This window comes from Echiichthys vipera, assembly GCF_963691815.1.
Source record: "Echiichthys vipera genome assembly, chromosome: 4".
Lineage (NCBI taxonomy): Eukaryota > Metazoa > Chordata > Actinopteri > Perciformes > Trachinidae > Echiichthys > Echiichthys vipera.
The window spans coordinates 27,651,175-27,668,036 of record NC_139829.1 but is presented as its reverse complement, the minus strand read 5'-3'; the positions used below and the strand labels follow the sequence as shown (position 1 = coordinate 27,668,036).

General features: G+C 39.8%; 1 protein-coding gene across 2 annotated transcripts; it reads right to left on the bottom strand.

Moving 5' to 3' along the window:
* Positions 1–1,541: 1,541 nt before the first annotated feature.
* Positions 1,542–15,747, bottom strand: ulk1a (unc-51 like autophagy activating kinase 1a). 2 transcript variants are annotated; one of them, XM_083911838.1, is made up of 28 exons: positions 15,704–15,747; positions 15,227–15,507; positions 15,042–15,134; positions 14,907–14,948; positions 13,667–13,699; positions 13,523–13,559; positions 11,831–12,004; positions 11,639–11,712; positions 11,450–11,551; positions 10,171–10,229; positions 8,953–9,035; positions 8,804–8,854; positions 8,622–8,710; positions 8,010–8,166; positions 7,853–7,913; positions 7,542–7,631; positions 6,614–6,739; positions 6,374–6,504; positions 5,717–5,817; positions 5,307–5,428; positions 4,937–5,052; positions 4,437–4,556; positions 3,868–4,022; positions 3,551–3,726; positions 3,329–3,447; positions 2,957–3,114; positions 2,729–2,864; positions 1,542–2,609 (listed from the first exon to the last, which is right to left on the bottom strand). In XM_083911838.1, the coding sequence occupies exons 2-28, from the start codon at positions 15,314–15,316 to the stop codon at positions 2,566–2,568; spliced, it is 2,739 nt and encodes a 912-aa protein (XP_083767964.1). In that variant the 5' UTR covers positions 15,317–15,507; positions 15,704–15,747; the 3' UTR covers positions 1,542–2,565. The 2 variants fall into 2 exon arrangements, with proteins under 2 accessions (XP_083767964.1, XP_083767963.1); XM_083911837.1 differs by having other exon boundaries at positions 15,651–15,713.
* Between the last annotated feature and the right edge of the window lie 1,115 nt (positions 15,748–16,862).

Sequence of the window (16,862 nt, the reverse complement as noted above, 5' to 3'; positions counted from 1 at the left end):
TGATGTTCTGGAAAGGTGTTTATCGATGGTTGAATATTGGGATTAACAATTCTTTGTTTCACAGGTTGATGATTTTTATAGATGGTCTGTCAAAAAAGATATCTTAGAGCTTTGTTCCCAAATGGTGAACATAATTCTAATTTTAGGAAAATATCATATACTCAAGAATAAATGGAACAAACCCGCCATAAACTGTTTTAAAAATGAAATTAAAAACTATATAACATCCCTAAAGGTATTATCAGAAGAAAACCCCTCTATAAATGAATTATATGAAACAATGTCAAAGTCCCTTGCTCTTTAATTTTACAATCCTGTGTTCTTTTAACACGCTTAAAGCACCTTTGTTGAAATATTAACCCCTGTGATTGATTTATTTTATTTTATCTTGTTAATGTGTTGTAAGCTTGTACTTGTTTCAAATGCAAGCAAATGTTTCCTCAAATGAGTTTTTGTAAATTGATGTGTATTTCAACTTGTAATGTAAATGGAAAATTGTGATATGAAATAAAGTTTTGGGGAAAAAAAGAATTATACTTTATAATAAATGCATTAATTCTAACGGCAAAATTTCAAAATTTGCAAAAGTAAATTCAGTATTAATAAACCTAATTTTTTAAAATTTTTTCCTCATGTAGCTGTATTAAATGTATTATATACATTTCATTTCTGAATCCGTTATCAAAAAGGCTCTGAGAACGTTATACATATGGACTTCTCTAAATATCCATACATGATTTAGACAACCCCTGGCAATGTTACTGTCTTATTTATATTTTTGTATGATGTATGTACCTCTCTGTAGACTATGTACTTGATCTCTTCCAATAGAAAAACAAAACAACATTATTAAGATTCAAGATTCAAGATTCAAGAAGCTTTATTTATCCCGAGGGAAATTATTGTGCAACAGTTTCAATACAAAGATTGGAAAGGATCAGAGTGACAATAAGCTAACATAATCAAATAAAATAAAGCTAACATCAAAATAAATCAAACAATAACTAAGTGTGACAGAGTGCAACAGACGTGGTTAAACACACCGTGTTGTTTAACCACCAGTTTAGCAGCATGTTGAAATAAAATAAGTACAAATTAAATAAGTGATAAGGAGTGATTATTGAAACAGTGTTAAAAGTGTAGCAGCATTTCTGACTGAAGTTACAATACAACTGAATAAAGTGATGTAGTGATGATATAAAGTGGTATAAAGTGACAAAGTGACATTTGTTCAGGACACAGTGTCTCCACTGTTCTTTACCTGACCGGGGGGAGATGAATTATAGAGTTTGATGGCCACTGGAAGAAAAGGACTTCCTCCGGTGTTCAGTATTACACCAGGGGAGAGTGAGTCTGTGGCTGAAGGTGCTTTAAAGGCCATATTGTTTGTATTTAGTCCTTAAAAAACTGATGAACGCACCAAATGAATAATTGACTTGGAGCTTTTTTCAGTAGAAGGTGTAAATATCACGACAAAGGTAAAAATAGCATGCAAAGTAAAACACAAGAAGATCATCCATAGTTTTGATAATAAATATTATTTATTTTCATCACACAGTCCGTAACAATTCATTTTGGCAAATCTGTCCGGCAGCCATAAAAGTAGAAAAGATCAATTCTAACAAACTTTCGTTTTAACACAAACAGTTTCACAAAGTATTGAATTGTAATAAACTAATGCACTATCAGGCAAAAAATCATGTAAAAAATTAATTCACAAACAAATCTTTTTAGATTTCATCCAAACAACTCGGGAAAGGAAACAAACTAATGTACACACTTACACGCAAACAAACACACAGGAGATAAACATCAGCACTGCAGTCAATGTCAGTTAAAATACTAAGTACTAAGTACATAAGTACATCGCCACCTGACGGAAGGCATGTTGTTGCATCAGTTGTAAAACATACTTGTCATTTAAAATGTTTTTATTGCAGCCTATGATGAAAGTCTATATGACTCACTTATTCAGTATGAGGGCGAAACATAGCCTGCTACTTTGATTACCTTTACATCCCCCCAGTCGGCTGTGATGAAAAGTGTAAAACGCAGGCACAGTTTTACTATTACTGCTACACATTTGGTCATCTCATTCTGTTGGCAGGTGAACTTTTACAGTACACATAACACCAATGCTTTAAAATACAGAAAACAACAAAAGAATCTTTGTTTCAAGTACATCTGATTTCAAATGAGTTATTATTCAATCAGATTATTCTAGGTGCAAAACACAAAACAACACACTAAAATATACAGTCTGCAACGAAACAAAACAAATAATGAAAACATTTTACCTGATCAAATTATTCAAACAATCATGACACTATCTGTCTTCAAGAACTTGTCCAAAACAGGACTTCCAGTCTTTTCTGTGCATTCATGTGAAGATTACAGACTGGCTAGTGGGATAGGAGCAGATGCTCCAGTGGTCGTTCCCCTTAAAATAGATCAAAGTGCTTGTGTGTATTGAGAGTCTAGGAGGATCCATTTGCATTGAGGGCAGATGGATGAGGCAAGATAATGCAGTTGCTGTGGCCACCGTTGTGGACCTCATGACTGCTGTTAAGTCTGCAGAGCAGAAAGGCGTCGCTCAATACACTGCTTGCCTGAGAGCAGAGGGATTGAAAAAAAACTCAGATTAGGATCAAACTAGTCAAGATTTAGGCAAGATCACAAGAGGGATCCATTCACGTTGTGGTTTGTTTGTCATAGTGCTGCCACATACATTTATCTATGCTGTCGATGTCCTTTTGCTCTGTGATGATTCGAGACAGACCCTCCATCAGCAAAAGGGCTTTGTGATAGCGCTGGACTGATGCTGTGCCATAGTGAAACATCTCATCTAGAGCAGCACACTGTACCTAAATGCAGTAAGAACACACACATTAAGGCCTAAATAAAGATGCACATCGGACAGTGAATATCAACACCCCCTGCTATGAGGTGAGCTCACCATGTGCACAGTGTGGTTGTAGATGAGCTTCTCTGCCGTCAGTCCATTGAAGCGGTCCATGAGCTTCTGTTTGTCAAGCAAGAAGGTCTGCAGGCGATGGTTGAGGCTGCGGCAGTATGTTACGCAGCTCTTGTACAATTCATTCAGCTTCCTGACCACTGCACATAGGAAATACAGTATGCAATGACATTACATTATTATAACAAATACAAACTGACCCATGCCATTCAACAGTTGAATGCAAACTGCTCTTTTTGCAATTTAAATGCTTTCAATATATTAGACGATAACACCCAAAAGCTCTTTTTATTCCTCAAGGACTATACACTACAAAAGGATAATTCTTGATACTCAAAACCAGAGGTCACTTACCTTGTTTGACTGTAGCAGAGGGAAGGAGTTGTCCTTGTTTGATAGTCTCTTTAGCAGTGTGCAGTGCTGATGACAGAAACTCTTCAGCCTTCATGTACAACACTAACTGCTCTGCATAGCTGGGACATGCACATACAGAACAACAGTCATTTTCAAGCAGAGTTGTGAGGGGAGGGAGCTATTGTACATGTTGAGAAAATGTTTTAAAAAAAACCCTCATACCTCCATTCTTTACTCAGCAGGCTGATCTGATCTGTCACCAAGCTCTGCTCCAGAAAGGAAACATCAGGACTGCTGATGGTATCCAGTCCTGAGTCCTTAGATGAAGCCAACTCCATGACACAGTGAACAAAAGCCAAAGTGAAACGCAGCTCACTCAGAGCATCTGCATGAGCAGACTGTGAAAAGAACAAATACTGTCAATACTGAAACTGTTCATGTGTAATCTGAATTTGTCAATTATGTTCATCTGCATATGTACATTAGGTCTGTAATTTTTAAAACAACCTGGATGGTGTCAACATAGTGTTCGGTCGTACCTCTATCAGTGTATCTTCCGATAGCTCTGGAGGGTGAAAGACCAAACTGCAATGTGGAGTAGCGTCCATGGCTTCAGTCTCACTGTTTCTACGGCTTCTTTCTTGGAGAAGGCGACTGTTTAGTAGCCAGGCTGAGTTAATGTAGCTGGGGGAGCCTGCATTTAAGACAAAGAAGAAATAGAGCTGAACCCTGAACAGTGGGAATACAAGTAATGAAGAGAGCATGGGAGTAACTGAACACACCTTTTAGGTTTACAATAACCAGGCGGCTCTTATTATGCGCTGTGTTACTATAAAACACGTTCAAATAGTTTACCTCAAATTTTACCTGGTTGATAAAAACTATCAGCACTTGTGTTTTGATTTAGATTTTTATTTAATTAATTTGCACAAATGCTGTAAATGAACTCTAAAGTAGAGAAGGCAGTGCTTAATAAATAAAACAGCCTCAATGGATCACTCATAAATGTACTGAATTAAAGGACTTCTCACAAACCTCCTACAATACAAGCCAAAATGACGCACTAAAGCGACAGTAAGTCAATATTCAGGGCAGTTAGAACACCAACCTGAGAACATCCTTGTGGTATCAGGGGGGGTGTTTCCTCTGGATGGAGAGCCCATAGTGAAGACCACAGGAGGTGGGCTGTCTAAGTACTGAAAGCCTCTATGCCATCCAGTAGGTGGAGCTGTGGGAGCAAACAAGAACAGTTTAAGCCTAAAACGTCCTTGGAAAGAGTAGCCAAGCTGAACTAAAGCCAAGTAAATGTCATGGTAATACCAGGAGATACCTCAAATATGTGCTTTGTAATATACCGGTACAGATACCTCGCTTTGCCTCCACAGTGACACGTTTATTTCACAAAAGGGATCGATTTCATTAATACATAAAGCCTTCTCGTTGCATGACTCTAAAAAGGGTCACTTAATTATATTTGGCTATGAAATATGTACCCATCTTTTTTAATCTACAACAACAGCTACATAAGTCTTAAAAACTGGTGAACAAAGACAAGCATTATCAGCAGAAATCATTTAATTGGTCCTATTTTTTTGCTCCCACTGGTACCTGTTATATCCATGCTTTTCTCACTGTTGAGGCTCTCATCGCTTCCCTCTTCAAGAAGTTGAGCTCCAATGGCCGCCTTCAGAAGCATGTCAGACAGCCTGCCTGTACTCAGTGACCTGGATATTCAATACAGCCACATAGACCATTCAGAGCATTCAATAATGTATCAGATGGTGCATCTTTTATACTGTGTGACATCTCTGGGTGCCAGGCGGCAAGTTTTCATATGAATGACTTAGTGACATAAGCACATACAAATTCCCATTTCATTCCACTGTCATGTGATTTTGCAGGTTATATTTACCATAATTGTTATATTCATAACAACTATTCATCAGTATATTTTTTATTAATATTATACTGTTCTGACCTTTCAAAGGAACCCTTTTTTGGGGTCGATTTTCTGCTAAGGTTGGTAGGGGAAGCTTGAGATGGGTCAAGGGATTGCAGGTCTGGAACGGTCCTGATGCGGGTAGGCATTCTTGATCGAACCTGCCGTTCAAAAAAAAAAAAAAAAGTGTGAGTGTGATAAAGAGAGTTCTTATCACCTAATTTAATTGCTGGCATCGATAATGTACAATTATGTGATGTTGGTTGTAAGGAAAAAATAATTTACTGTGTGAGCTGCTTGTACTTATACAAAGTGTCATATAGAATTAGTCACTTCTGCTGTTTTGAAGAGAGGTGAAACCAAATTGCACAAGCTAATATGCTCTCTGCATTGTGAAACAAGTATACATGACGACGGTGTGTAGTAATATCAATGTTTCAGAAGGTGACCTTGGGACTGGAGGTGTCCGGCATGTCAGGAGAGCCAGCGAGCACTCCAGTTCTTGAGCTGAACGGGAGAGTCTGCTCAGAGCCCTTTGGGGTCATTCCACCTAGAGTAAGATAAGTAATATAAAATACACCTTTATTGATCCCAAACATAGTTGTAGCAGACATAAATAACAGAAATAAATACAGATAAGAGGCACATAAACAAAATGGAGACAAAATGTCATGGTGAAGTGACAGTGGTGTACATTGTATTAACATAATAGTATAATATCATGATACATGATGATACAGTGAAGGAAATGAGGCATAGTATAAGGTGATATAGTATAGAATAACTGTACATAATAGTACAACAATAACATACTATATAGTGTAGTATAAGTTTGCAGCTATATAACATTGTATATGGCATTACTTCCTGTAACCTAATAATATGTTGTATAGTACAGCAATATAACATACAATTGATTAGACCATCAAATATAATATGTTAACACGTAAATGGCCCTGTTGGCCAACAACATGTGACACTGCACTGGCACATTCCCATGTAGTGTGTCAAGCTGTGGGAGTGTGACCTAGATCATTGCTGTAAAAGAGCTCTGCTTAACAAACACTCCCATAATAGATGGACCAAAAGTTGAACGAAATGCCTACCAAGCGGGGAGGACTGCTGCGGTTGGCCTCCTCCAGTCGTCAGCCGTGGGGAGTTGAGGACAAATCCAGGACTTGGAGATCTATAGCCTCCACATTGTGGGGAGCTGCTGCCAGCACAGCAGAGAGTGACCCTGAAGGATATGAGACGTAGTTAGACAAAGGCAGAAGAGAATGGGTAAAATAAAAGAGACACTGAGGGCTGTGGGTACAGATGAAACATGCCTGAGCGGCTGTACATGCCTGGTGGAGCCATGCAAGCCGACAGGATGCAGGTTCTGCTCCATACGCTGATAATTTCGAATTTGAGTCGGGACAGGAATGGGCACTGAGGGGCTGCACTTATGGACAACAATTTCAACAGGCTTGCTGCATGGATGAAAGAGGAAGCAAAGGAATTAGACAAACAGGAATGCCATTTACTTTAAATCACGTAAAAAAAAAAACTGTGGAATTTCTCACATTGGACTAAAAATTAATATACTTAATGTTGGGTTTAGGCTCACACCCAACACCTATCTCAGAACACTTTCATCTTAAACCTACATCATCTATTCCTCTTCACCCACTTGAAACCGTACATCACTCAGCCCTGAGATTTATTATTAAATGCGACAACTGCAAAATTCATCATTGTGACCTGTATTCAAGTTGAATTGCCCTCGCTATCTAACAGGCGTGATAGACACTGGATTTTGTCTGTTTTAAAAGCTCTCACTGGTCTATTACCATCCTATATCAACTCTTTAGCATCTTTTAATGCAAGTCTCCATCATACACGCTGAAATGACTGGCTCACACTGCAGGTTCCCTCTGTTCACACCAAATTTGGAAAATCTTGCTTTTCTTACTGTGCGCCTGGAACATACTGTAAAACCACCTAAAACTTACCACACTCTTATCATTAGGAGAATTTAAATATATAACTGCATCTTATCTTACTTCCAACTGCTCCTGTTTTTAACTAGATTTCTCTGTATTCGTTATTCTGTGTCACTTTACTTTTTTGATATTTTGGATTTGCTCATATATTTTTCATACGTTTTGTCTCGGCTGTATTGCAAATGAGGTTGCTCCTCAATATATTCCTGAGTTTAAATAAAGGTTTTAAATAAATAAATAAATAAATAAAATAAACCACCAGAATCTGAACCTCCCCACTTTCTCTTACCTAAAAGGCTTGGAGGGAGACTGCAGCAGAGGGGAGCGTGGAGGCGTCTTTCCTGCATTTCTTGGGATTTTCTCAGCCAGTAGTGAGCTCCTAAAGAAAGACACGTGTTAGCTCTGTCTGCAAAATGAATAATCTTTGGTAAAATTCATTTTGGAAAACTTTTTAAAACAAATCTGTTCTGTGTTTTTTCTACAGCCATCCATGCAAGACGGTGATTGTCACTGTGTTTTTGTACATATCAAAAAGCATCATATTTTTCTTAGCCTGATTAACTAACAATATACTGTCCACTCCTCGGATTGACTACTCACCCGCTGTATATCAGGCAGCTCTCAATGGGTGACCCAACTTCCACCTCACATGCGCACTCACCTACGAAGCCGTAAAATAGAAATAGTCAGACTCCAGAAAGAAAATTGTCCCATAAAAACAAATCCATATATTTATAGAGAGGTTTAGATGACTTACTTGGAAACTGGGCAGGCACCATGACATAGTCCGCTGTGTAAGATGAGGTGTTTATACTGTCTTGATTAGCTATTTCTTTCAGCAAAAAACCAGGGATGTCCTGTGCAGGGGAATACTGTGCTTTGGGCTGAAGACGGTGCATGTCTCCATCGGAATGCTAAGAGAGAAAAATAAATAACTTTATTCAAATATAGCTATGATAAATTGACACAGCCCCCTATTCAGAAACTGTGACTTTAAACGAGCTGTCAGAACTTCTGTGTGGTTTCTAATTATACTATGTAGAGGCGCCACAGGTGCCACAGGGCCATCATTCCCCAGGTGCAATGACAGTGCAGACACAACTAAAATTGCAGATGCAGAAGAACCTTAAATGTTGACCAATCAGTGCAGACTGTGCTTTCTCAGACAGAGAGTGAACACAGGTATATTCAGACAAACAGTATGCGAAAAATAATGTCTTTTCGGAACATTGAAGCATGTAAATATATTCTAGTGAATCCAAAATCCAAGTATGAATCTGAAAATGAGCATGATATGGGACCTTTAATCTTTCACATCTTTGACCAAGGGATGCTGTTTTATAAATCCACTACAGAGATGGGTACGCACTTGAGGGGAGGCCTGGTGGGATGTGGAGGAGCTGCTAGAGGAACTGGCCGAGCCTGAACTGGGGAAAGATAGTGCGGGAGTTGGAGAGCCTGTCAAAAAAAAAAAAACTTTCATTAGGACCCCGGCTACATTTCCTTTATCAAATCTAAGTTGTAAGGAGAGAAGTAAGATGCAGTCCATACATTTCTTTGTGGGTAAGCTTCTCTCCAAGAAAGGATGGTGGAAAAACTCATCTGCAAATGTAAAAATTGTAAGATGTAAGAGAAGCTTTTTAAAATGTATGAAAGTATGCTAAAGTATGAAAAGGGGTTCTGAAAAGGCAGAGGCTTACCAAAGCCGATCCGTTCTTTGTGGTTTCTCTGCAGCAGCCCCAGCAGTAAGTGTCTGAGGTTACTAGAAGTCTCCTTTGGGATGCTGGGAAAAATCAGTGAGTGGGTTAATTTCTGCATGCTGCTTTATACAGTGTGTTGTATGTGTAGCCTACGTGTTGGTATTATATGTATGTATTATTACATTCATATTTTGAACTTGCTTTAGTCTGTTCACTGTGTTTTCATGATACATGTGGTCTTAAAATAATAATATTTCGGTTATTCGGGTGTTTCATCAGTAAAATGTGTGAATTTTTAATCTAATTTGTGGCTTAAGTGCAAAACCTCAGGGCATACTGACACAGACAGAGTGCATGTGTGTGTGTGTGTGTGTGTATATGTGTGTGTGTGTGTGTGTGTGTGTGTGTGTGTGTGAGAGAGTTTACATCTGTGTGGAGCTATGTGGGTCATGTGAAAAATGATAGCCGTGCTGGTCACCTGTTGGCAGCTCGGAGCAGGTTATATATAGAATGACAAGAAAACAACAAACCATGCCTCCTCAGGCTGCATCTTATCACGCTGCTTTATTACTGTGAACGATAAGCATGGCTGTGAGCCAAACATAGAGGCTGGAAAAGTGTGTAAAGAAGCTATGCGAAAACAATCCATGAATCCCTTTGAACACTTTCCAGGTCCAAGTTCTGAGTATGAGGGATTCAGTGTTCAAAATAACTATAAATGGTCAGGAGAACTGATTTTAAAGGTACATGTCAACTGATATCAAAGCAGAGACAAAGAGTTTTTTATTAAACTTTATATAAAGAAGTATATCCTAGACAGGAGACCATATCTAGCATCATACGTTGGTTAGATTTTTTAAAATATCAGCTGTGTGAGAGTGGCGGACTGAGAAAGTTCTAGATGATCAGGCCCGTTAGGTGGCTGCATCTGTTTCTTCCACATAAGAGGACTATTTTTAGTGGTGGTATGGGATTTATTGAGTGCTAATGACCCACATGTTTGTGCATGTGGTCTGGAAATCTGCTGTGCGCACACTGAACATCATTCTCATGCACACACAGTCATTCATCAACAAACTGAATGCAGAGAAGACAGATCTCCCTGTAATGCCCATAGACTGTATGGTAATGCCTGTTTACCCCCTCCTCATATCATCCACTTGTGCGTGTTGTGTGGGTGCAGTAGAGATGTTTGTTGCCGTGGGGTCGTCCACTAACCTGGGTAAGAGGATCCGGTTGCTTTCATAATACAAACGGAGCTCCTGCGGTGTGCTGGCCTACACACATACACACACATACCAAACATCACTTACACTTTACAATTTAAATTTGAAATTTGCATGCACAAACAAACATATGTAAACAAATGCATCCGTTCAAAGAATAGTGGAAGTTTGACTATTTATTAGACTACATTATTACCAATAAAAAACTAAAGGCCTCAAGGAGAGTGCATACCTCCGCCAAGGCATCTCACAATGTTAATGCGGTGTGAATTGTTCCTATTATTCTGACACGACGTGAATGCAGCACAAATTCCCTATCTCCCAAAGTGAACAAAAGTGAGAAATGATTAAAGTATAAGTAGCCATCCAATTTGGACCTGCTGCAAAATTGAATGGGTTCTTTCTTGGTCTATGCTACACCTTTCCACCAATGTTCATGAAAATCAGGCCAGTAGTTTTTCCGTAATGCTGCTGACAAACAGACAAATAAACAGACAAACCAAGCCATATAATCCAAACATAAATAATATGTGGGTGTTTGATGAGCCCACTGAGTGGAATGCCTGGAGATGCCAGCTAAGTAAACATCATCATCATCAGCAGCAGCAGCAGCTAACCTCACACTGACCCTTGGACTTATCTCAATTCACAGACCTGCCTGGCAGGAATAGAAGTCAATCTACCCTCTCATTCACTAGGAAAACACATTCAAGGAAACAGCGACATAAATAACCTCAATAGGTACATAAGGTCAAAGAACAGAGTGTCTCTTCTTCTTTAACTGCTCATATATGGTGATACAAATAAACTTGAGACAGAGAAGGAACCAAAGAAGAGACAAAACATTAGCACGTGTCTATACATAAATTACAACTGAGGCAATCGGCAAAAAGCAGTTGATCTGTGTCATCTGAGCAGCCACGTGAACAGTAGAAAGTAATACCCAGTGTTGTGAAACAATATTTGCTTTGGGCTGGGAGAAGTGGCCCGCTGTCATTTCTGCAATGTCCCTCGTGTGTAAACAGGGTGCTTTCCTAACAAGTAGTCAAGCTGTTCCAGCCTCTTCCAACTAATAACACTGGAGACGAGGGAGCACGTCACCCAGCAGGCAGGTGGTACTGCTTGCGTTGTGGATCATGTTTTTCTGTGTTGTGAAAGGGATGCTTCATGTTCATTATGTAAGGGACAGAATTGCTCAATCAGTTTACCTAAACAGAGGGATGTATCTGTATGTGTGTGCGTGCGTGTGTGTGTTTTAAAATTATACTCACGTGAAATGGCGCCCTTCCAGTCAGACATTGGTACACAATAGTACCAATGCTCCACAGATCAGCCTTAGCATCATAGTTCTGGGACATGATGACCTCAGGGGCCTATGTCCAGACAAACACAGCTTAGAGACACGCTGACATTACACCTTGTTGCCGCATGAAACCAGTTTAAAAGAGTTTAATACTCACCATGTACATGGGAGAGCCACAGAGCGTGGCCGCCATCGTATTTGTCTGGAGATGACGTGCAAACCCAAAGTCAGCTGGAAGGTTTGAGAAATAAGGTGACAATTACAGTTAGAAACCAACTTGTTGACAACAATGTTCACAGACATACGGTACCTTCACTTCTTTTAATACATTGCCGACTGAAGTCATTACCTATCTTAATGCAGGTATTGCTGGGGCTGGACCTACGCCCCTCTGGGTGGCAGAGCAAGATGTTCTGAGGTTTGAGGTCTCTGTGGAGGATGCCTTTGCTTTGCAAGATCTTCATGGCCTGACCGATCTGCTGCAGGAATACTCGGATGGTGTCCTCACTTAACGTGCCCTTAGCTGAGGGTCAGAGGGATGAAATGCATAAGATGATCTAGGAGGAAGTTTGCATGGCAGTAAATAGAAGTATGTCATACTGCATGCTATGTAGATGATGAAGAGGTGAAGCAAGGTGTTGGGAATAAAACTTGTAGCATTCATTCCCAAAATGCTGACCCTATTCTAGTGCCATTCTGTTAGACTGTAGTGATGTGACCATTATTTGAATAATTGGTTTCTAGGATATAAAGTACATTTTGCCAGAGCCCAATGTAAAACAAATTTAGCAAAATGAAAAACTAAATTGAGAACCTCTAACCTGAAATTAATTGGTAGTTGTGTGTGGTAAGTGAAAGAATTGTTAACATTTATTCTTTTTTACAACTGACTCCTTGATTAATTGATTATTAGTTACTATGATATTAAACTACAATAATTTGTGGTCAGACAAAATAATAATAATAATAATAATAATAATAATAACAACATCAATTTGAGTTTTGAAAAAAATGTAATGTACATGGTCACTTGTGAAAACAATCAACAGATTTATAAAAATGAAAATAATTGTCAGTTGCACCCCTAAATATTAATTTAAAGTTCGATTTACCCAACTCTACTCACATCAGCGTCACTGCTATCATTCTTTGTGTAAGAGAATTTTGTTTACGAGGGGGATTCATTTGGAAATTAATGTTGAGGCCGTCTGACATGCTTGCACTCCCTCCCCACTTCCCAGTATATTCAGTATTTCTAGCTGCAGTATTTTTCCACCGGAGCACAGGGGATAAGTGAGTGGCAGATGGGTGAGGTCATGTGGGTGCTCCGTGAACCTTGCCAAGTGTGACTGAGTGCTGCAAATAGCTGGATGTGCCTCCTTGGCAGGGACACAGAATGGGCAAGTCTACAAAATAAGAGACGCTGGCAGGGGGACAGAATTAGCCTGATGATCCACTTCGGCATTTAAGGGTCCAACAAGTTAAAGTCAGCCGGGGAAAAATCAACTCCAACGTCTCCACGCCTTCGGCAGCGTCATCATATTTTGGAGAAGGGATTGAAACTTTAGGTGTGGGACATTTTCAGCGCGAGAGTCTAGTGACAAACTTGGTGAAATCACAAGGTGCTCTGAACTGAAAAATGTTGGTTTCTATCATTTGTAGGAAAAAACTCATCACCATGAACCATAGGAGGTTGATTTTATCTGGGTCAAGCACACGGGGGTATTAGTGATAATTTACTGACATTTTGGAACATCAAACCTGAATTCTATGCTTTTTCTATTTGCCTTCTTAAAATCCTATTATTCCTTCAAAACCCTGAAAAAAACTCAGCCAAGCCTCTTAAAAACCAAACTGAGCTGTCAACACAAAAGTAAGCAAACACATTTACAAAAAAATCAACTGTAAGTTTGATCCTCTAATGCAACTGTGAGAAGTGATGTGAATGTCCCCTTTTTTGTTTTCACCACAGGTGAAACGGAAAACTTTACAGTTGTGAGGCATGAGCTATATTAAGCCCTGCAGGATGTAGTAAACTTACAGTGTAGATATTCTGCCAGGTCGCCTCCATTGCAGTACTGAAAAGATGAGACAGACAAGTCTTAATAGAAGCTTTGACAATGTTGGCTTGTTTGTGAATTTCCATTTCCACTGACCAGTCACTGCCCTTTCTAACACAACTCACCTCCATGACGAGATACACACATCCTCCGATTTCCTGTTGATGAAACCAGATGAATGGTCATTATCATTTAAAAAAGTAACTGGAAAACACAGTGTAAAAAATAACAAATATAAATCTCATTTATTTGACGTAGCGAGGTGGGTAATTAGGACTTATACCAAGAACCCATCAGTATTTTGGCAGCAGTTCCCCAGGTTACACAACAAGTGACACCAGATCATTATTTAGACTGAGATGACTGTTTTTTTGGCCCATCACCAGCTGCGTTTTTAGAAATTCTGGGCCCCATGACAGCCGTTAACTCAGGGGCCTGAAACTGTACCCCGTCATGGCACCGTACTTCATTGCCATTGAAAACGCCACGGAGCGGTGACATGGAGTGGGGCAAAAGGGTGAGAAGTTTAGAGTGTCAGTCCCACCCAACTGAAGTAAGAGTGGGCGAACAAATGGACTTTTTTTGGTCTTTTACAAAAAGTTAAAGCAACTAGAGTCTGTTTATTTCAGTGAAGGAAGTGTTTACCACTTGCGGTGGCGTAAGAGTCCCTATAACACACAACAGACAACAGAGAGAGCAGGTTGCGCCGCTGTTAAATTAAAACATTGCGTTCCACAAAACGCTCCTGGAGCCTGACCCAGAATGTAATTTAAAGTCATTAGCCTTGCATGCTGGTGCGTGTCTGCTGTGAGATTCTACTTTGTGTTTTATAAGCTATTGTTTGAGCTGCACCCTGCCATCTGTCAGGAATAGTGAGAGATCAGCTCACCCCAGTCTGGTGTCTGGCAGGTGTCAGTAAGACGAGAAGAGGAAAGCACACACGCAAACCCACACCCAAGCAAGTGGTTTAATTGCCTGTAATGTGGGTGACCTTTTAGAAAAGTTTCAGGATATTCATTTATTCTATGGCAATCCGTGAAACACCCTAAATGAATAGCATGCTTTTAAATCTGTCATACACCCAGTGTTCAATCTTTTTAAAATCATTAGTTTGAAGAAAGAAATGCTCCATTTAATTTAAACTACAGATCCAGTTCAGGTCATTGAGGTCGCTTGCCCCATGGAAAACTACAACATCCGGCAGCAAAATCTAGTCACCGGCAAGTGACGTTCAATGTTGCAGCAGCGTGTCAACATTTGCAGCATGTGGCACCGGCAGCCAAGACACCGGTATTGTATGTATTGTGGTTACTGAGCATTACTGTGCTGATGGGTGTGAGGGAAGAGAAGACAAACCACCTTTACCTGATAGTCAAGTAGTCTGACAATGTTTTCATGTTTGAGTTCCTAGAGGAGGTTGGAAAAAAACATTTGAGTTAAAAGGGGGTACACACAGAGAGGGACAAAGGATGTGTGGCAACATTAAAAGTAACTCAGTACCTTCAATATTTTGATCTCTTTGCCGAGCAGAGTCTGAGATTTGACCAGGTTTTTCTTGTTGATGCATTTCACAGCAACGACCCAGTCACGTTTCTTGGAGGGTGAAATAAAAGCAGCACGTAAAACACACCAGTCTAACATTTATTAACAATGACCGGTCGAATCAGTCTCATGTGCAGTGTTACCTCTTTGTGTCTGCCTTTGAACACAACTGCAAAGGCGCCGTGACCAATGAGGTCTTTCCTGTTGAACTCAAACTTCCCAACAGGCTCCATGGATAATAGAAATAAACGCGTCCAAGTATCCGGACAACTTCAAGAGGTTTCTTTTCCAGCTGAAACAGACGCGCAGTCCCACGACACTTCCCCCGTGCCGGTAGATCCCATTTCATTGATGGAAAATACTGTCTTCACACGTGACGAGCTTCATACTCGAAGAAAATACTGATGACAACATTACGAAGTCTCTGTCAACACAAAGAGTCGAAAACAACGTGCGCAGGAATAAACAACTGTGTGCAAACACGATATTTGAGACCCACTGTGCGTATTCAATGATTCAAATACGCCTCTGTTACTTTTATAAAAGCGGTAGAAGTTAAAAACTCACATTAGTGTTGTTAAAGGCTTTGTTTTCAGACGCTAAGCCCAGATATTACTTACCTTTCTAACCCGTACACTGCTGGAGTTATTCATGTCTCACGGCGCGCATGCGCGAACAGACAGGCAGAGGTTTGATGATGGTGCCTTCAGGGACACCTCGTAAACTCGTAATTCAATGTCTTAATTTGGATAAGACTTATTTTTAAACCGTAGCCTCTTTCAAAGAGAAACCATTCTCCGAAAGTAGTGTTGTAATGGCTGTTGTTTGTTATAGTGATAATAAAATGTATAGGCAATGTACAAACACTTAAAGTGAACACCATATTGACAAAAAGAAACATATAAAGTATTCCTTGTGCAAGAAAATCCATAACGTTTATCACCTGTCCTGCACCACCTGAACATATTCACACACAGCATTGACTGCCCCTTGGCTATTGTTTAAACATAGATATGGACAGTTGTCAACATATCCTTTAACACAAGAATTCCTTGTTGGTTGTATTTTTTGGCATCTCTAGTTCTTTGCATAATGCAGTATGGCTCCACATCAGTCACACACTGTCAGGTTCTGGTATTGTTCAAAGCCATCCTTGCCAAGGTGGATTAGTAATGTAATTCACAGGTATGCACACACACGCACACACACACACACACACACACAGACAGACAGACAGACACACACACACACACACAGACACACAAACACACAGACAGACAGACACACAAACTCACACACACAGACACACACACACACACAGACAGACGGACAGACACACACAAACACAGACAGACACACACACACACACACACATAGACACACACACAGAGACACACAAACGCCCACACAGACACACACACACACGCACACAGACACACACACACACACACACACAGACACACACACACACACACACACACACACACACAGACAGACACACACACACGCACACAGACACACACACACACACACACACACACACATCCACCAAATAGCACAAGTCATACCACCAGCCTACAACCAAAACAATACATAGTGAAAACCATGTAATAAAGATGACGCATATTTCTTGTCATAAACGTTTTATAATAAAGATAATTGGAAGCACAAACCATAGTACCATAAGACAACAGTCATTAAAGGCCATACAAGCATAGAAATATTGAAATAATTAACTTTACGTTTGACATGAAAAGTGAGCGCAGAGTGACTTACAGT

Excerpts from the sequence above, each read along its gene's own strand:
- ulk1a (XM_083911838.1), bottom strand. The coding sequence starts at position 15,316 with ATGGAGCCTGTTGGGAAGTTTGAGTTCAACAGGAAAGACCTCATTGGT. Across the intron at positions 13,560-13,666 it reads GTGTGTATCTCGTCATGGAG|TACTGCAATGGAGGCGACCT; the intron begins GTGAGTTGTGTT and ends TCATCTTTTCAG. Across the intron at positions 3,727-3,867 it reads CGGAAGATACACTGATAGAG|TCTGCTCATGCAGATGCTCT; the intron begins GTACGACCGAAC and ends TTCTTTTCACAG.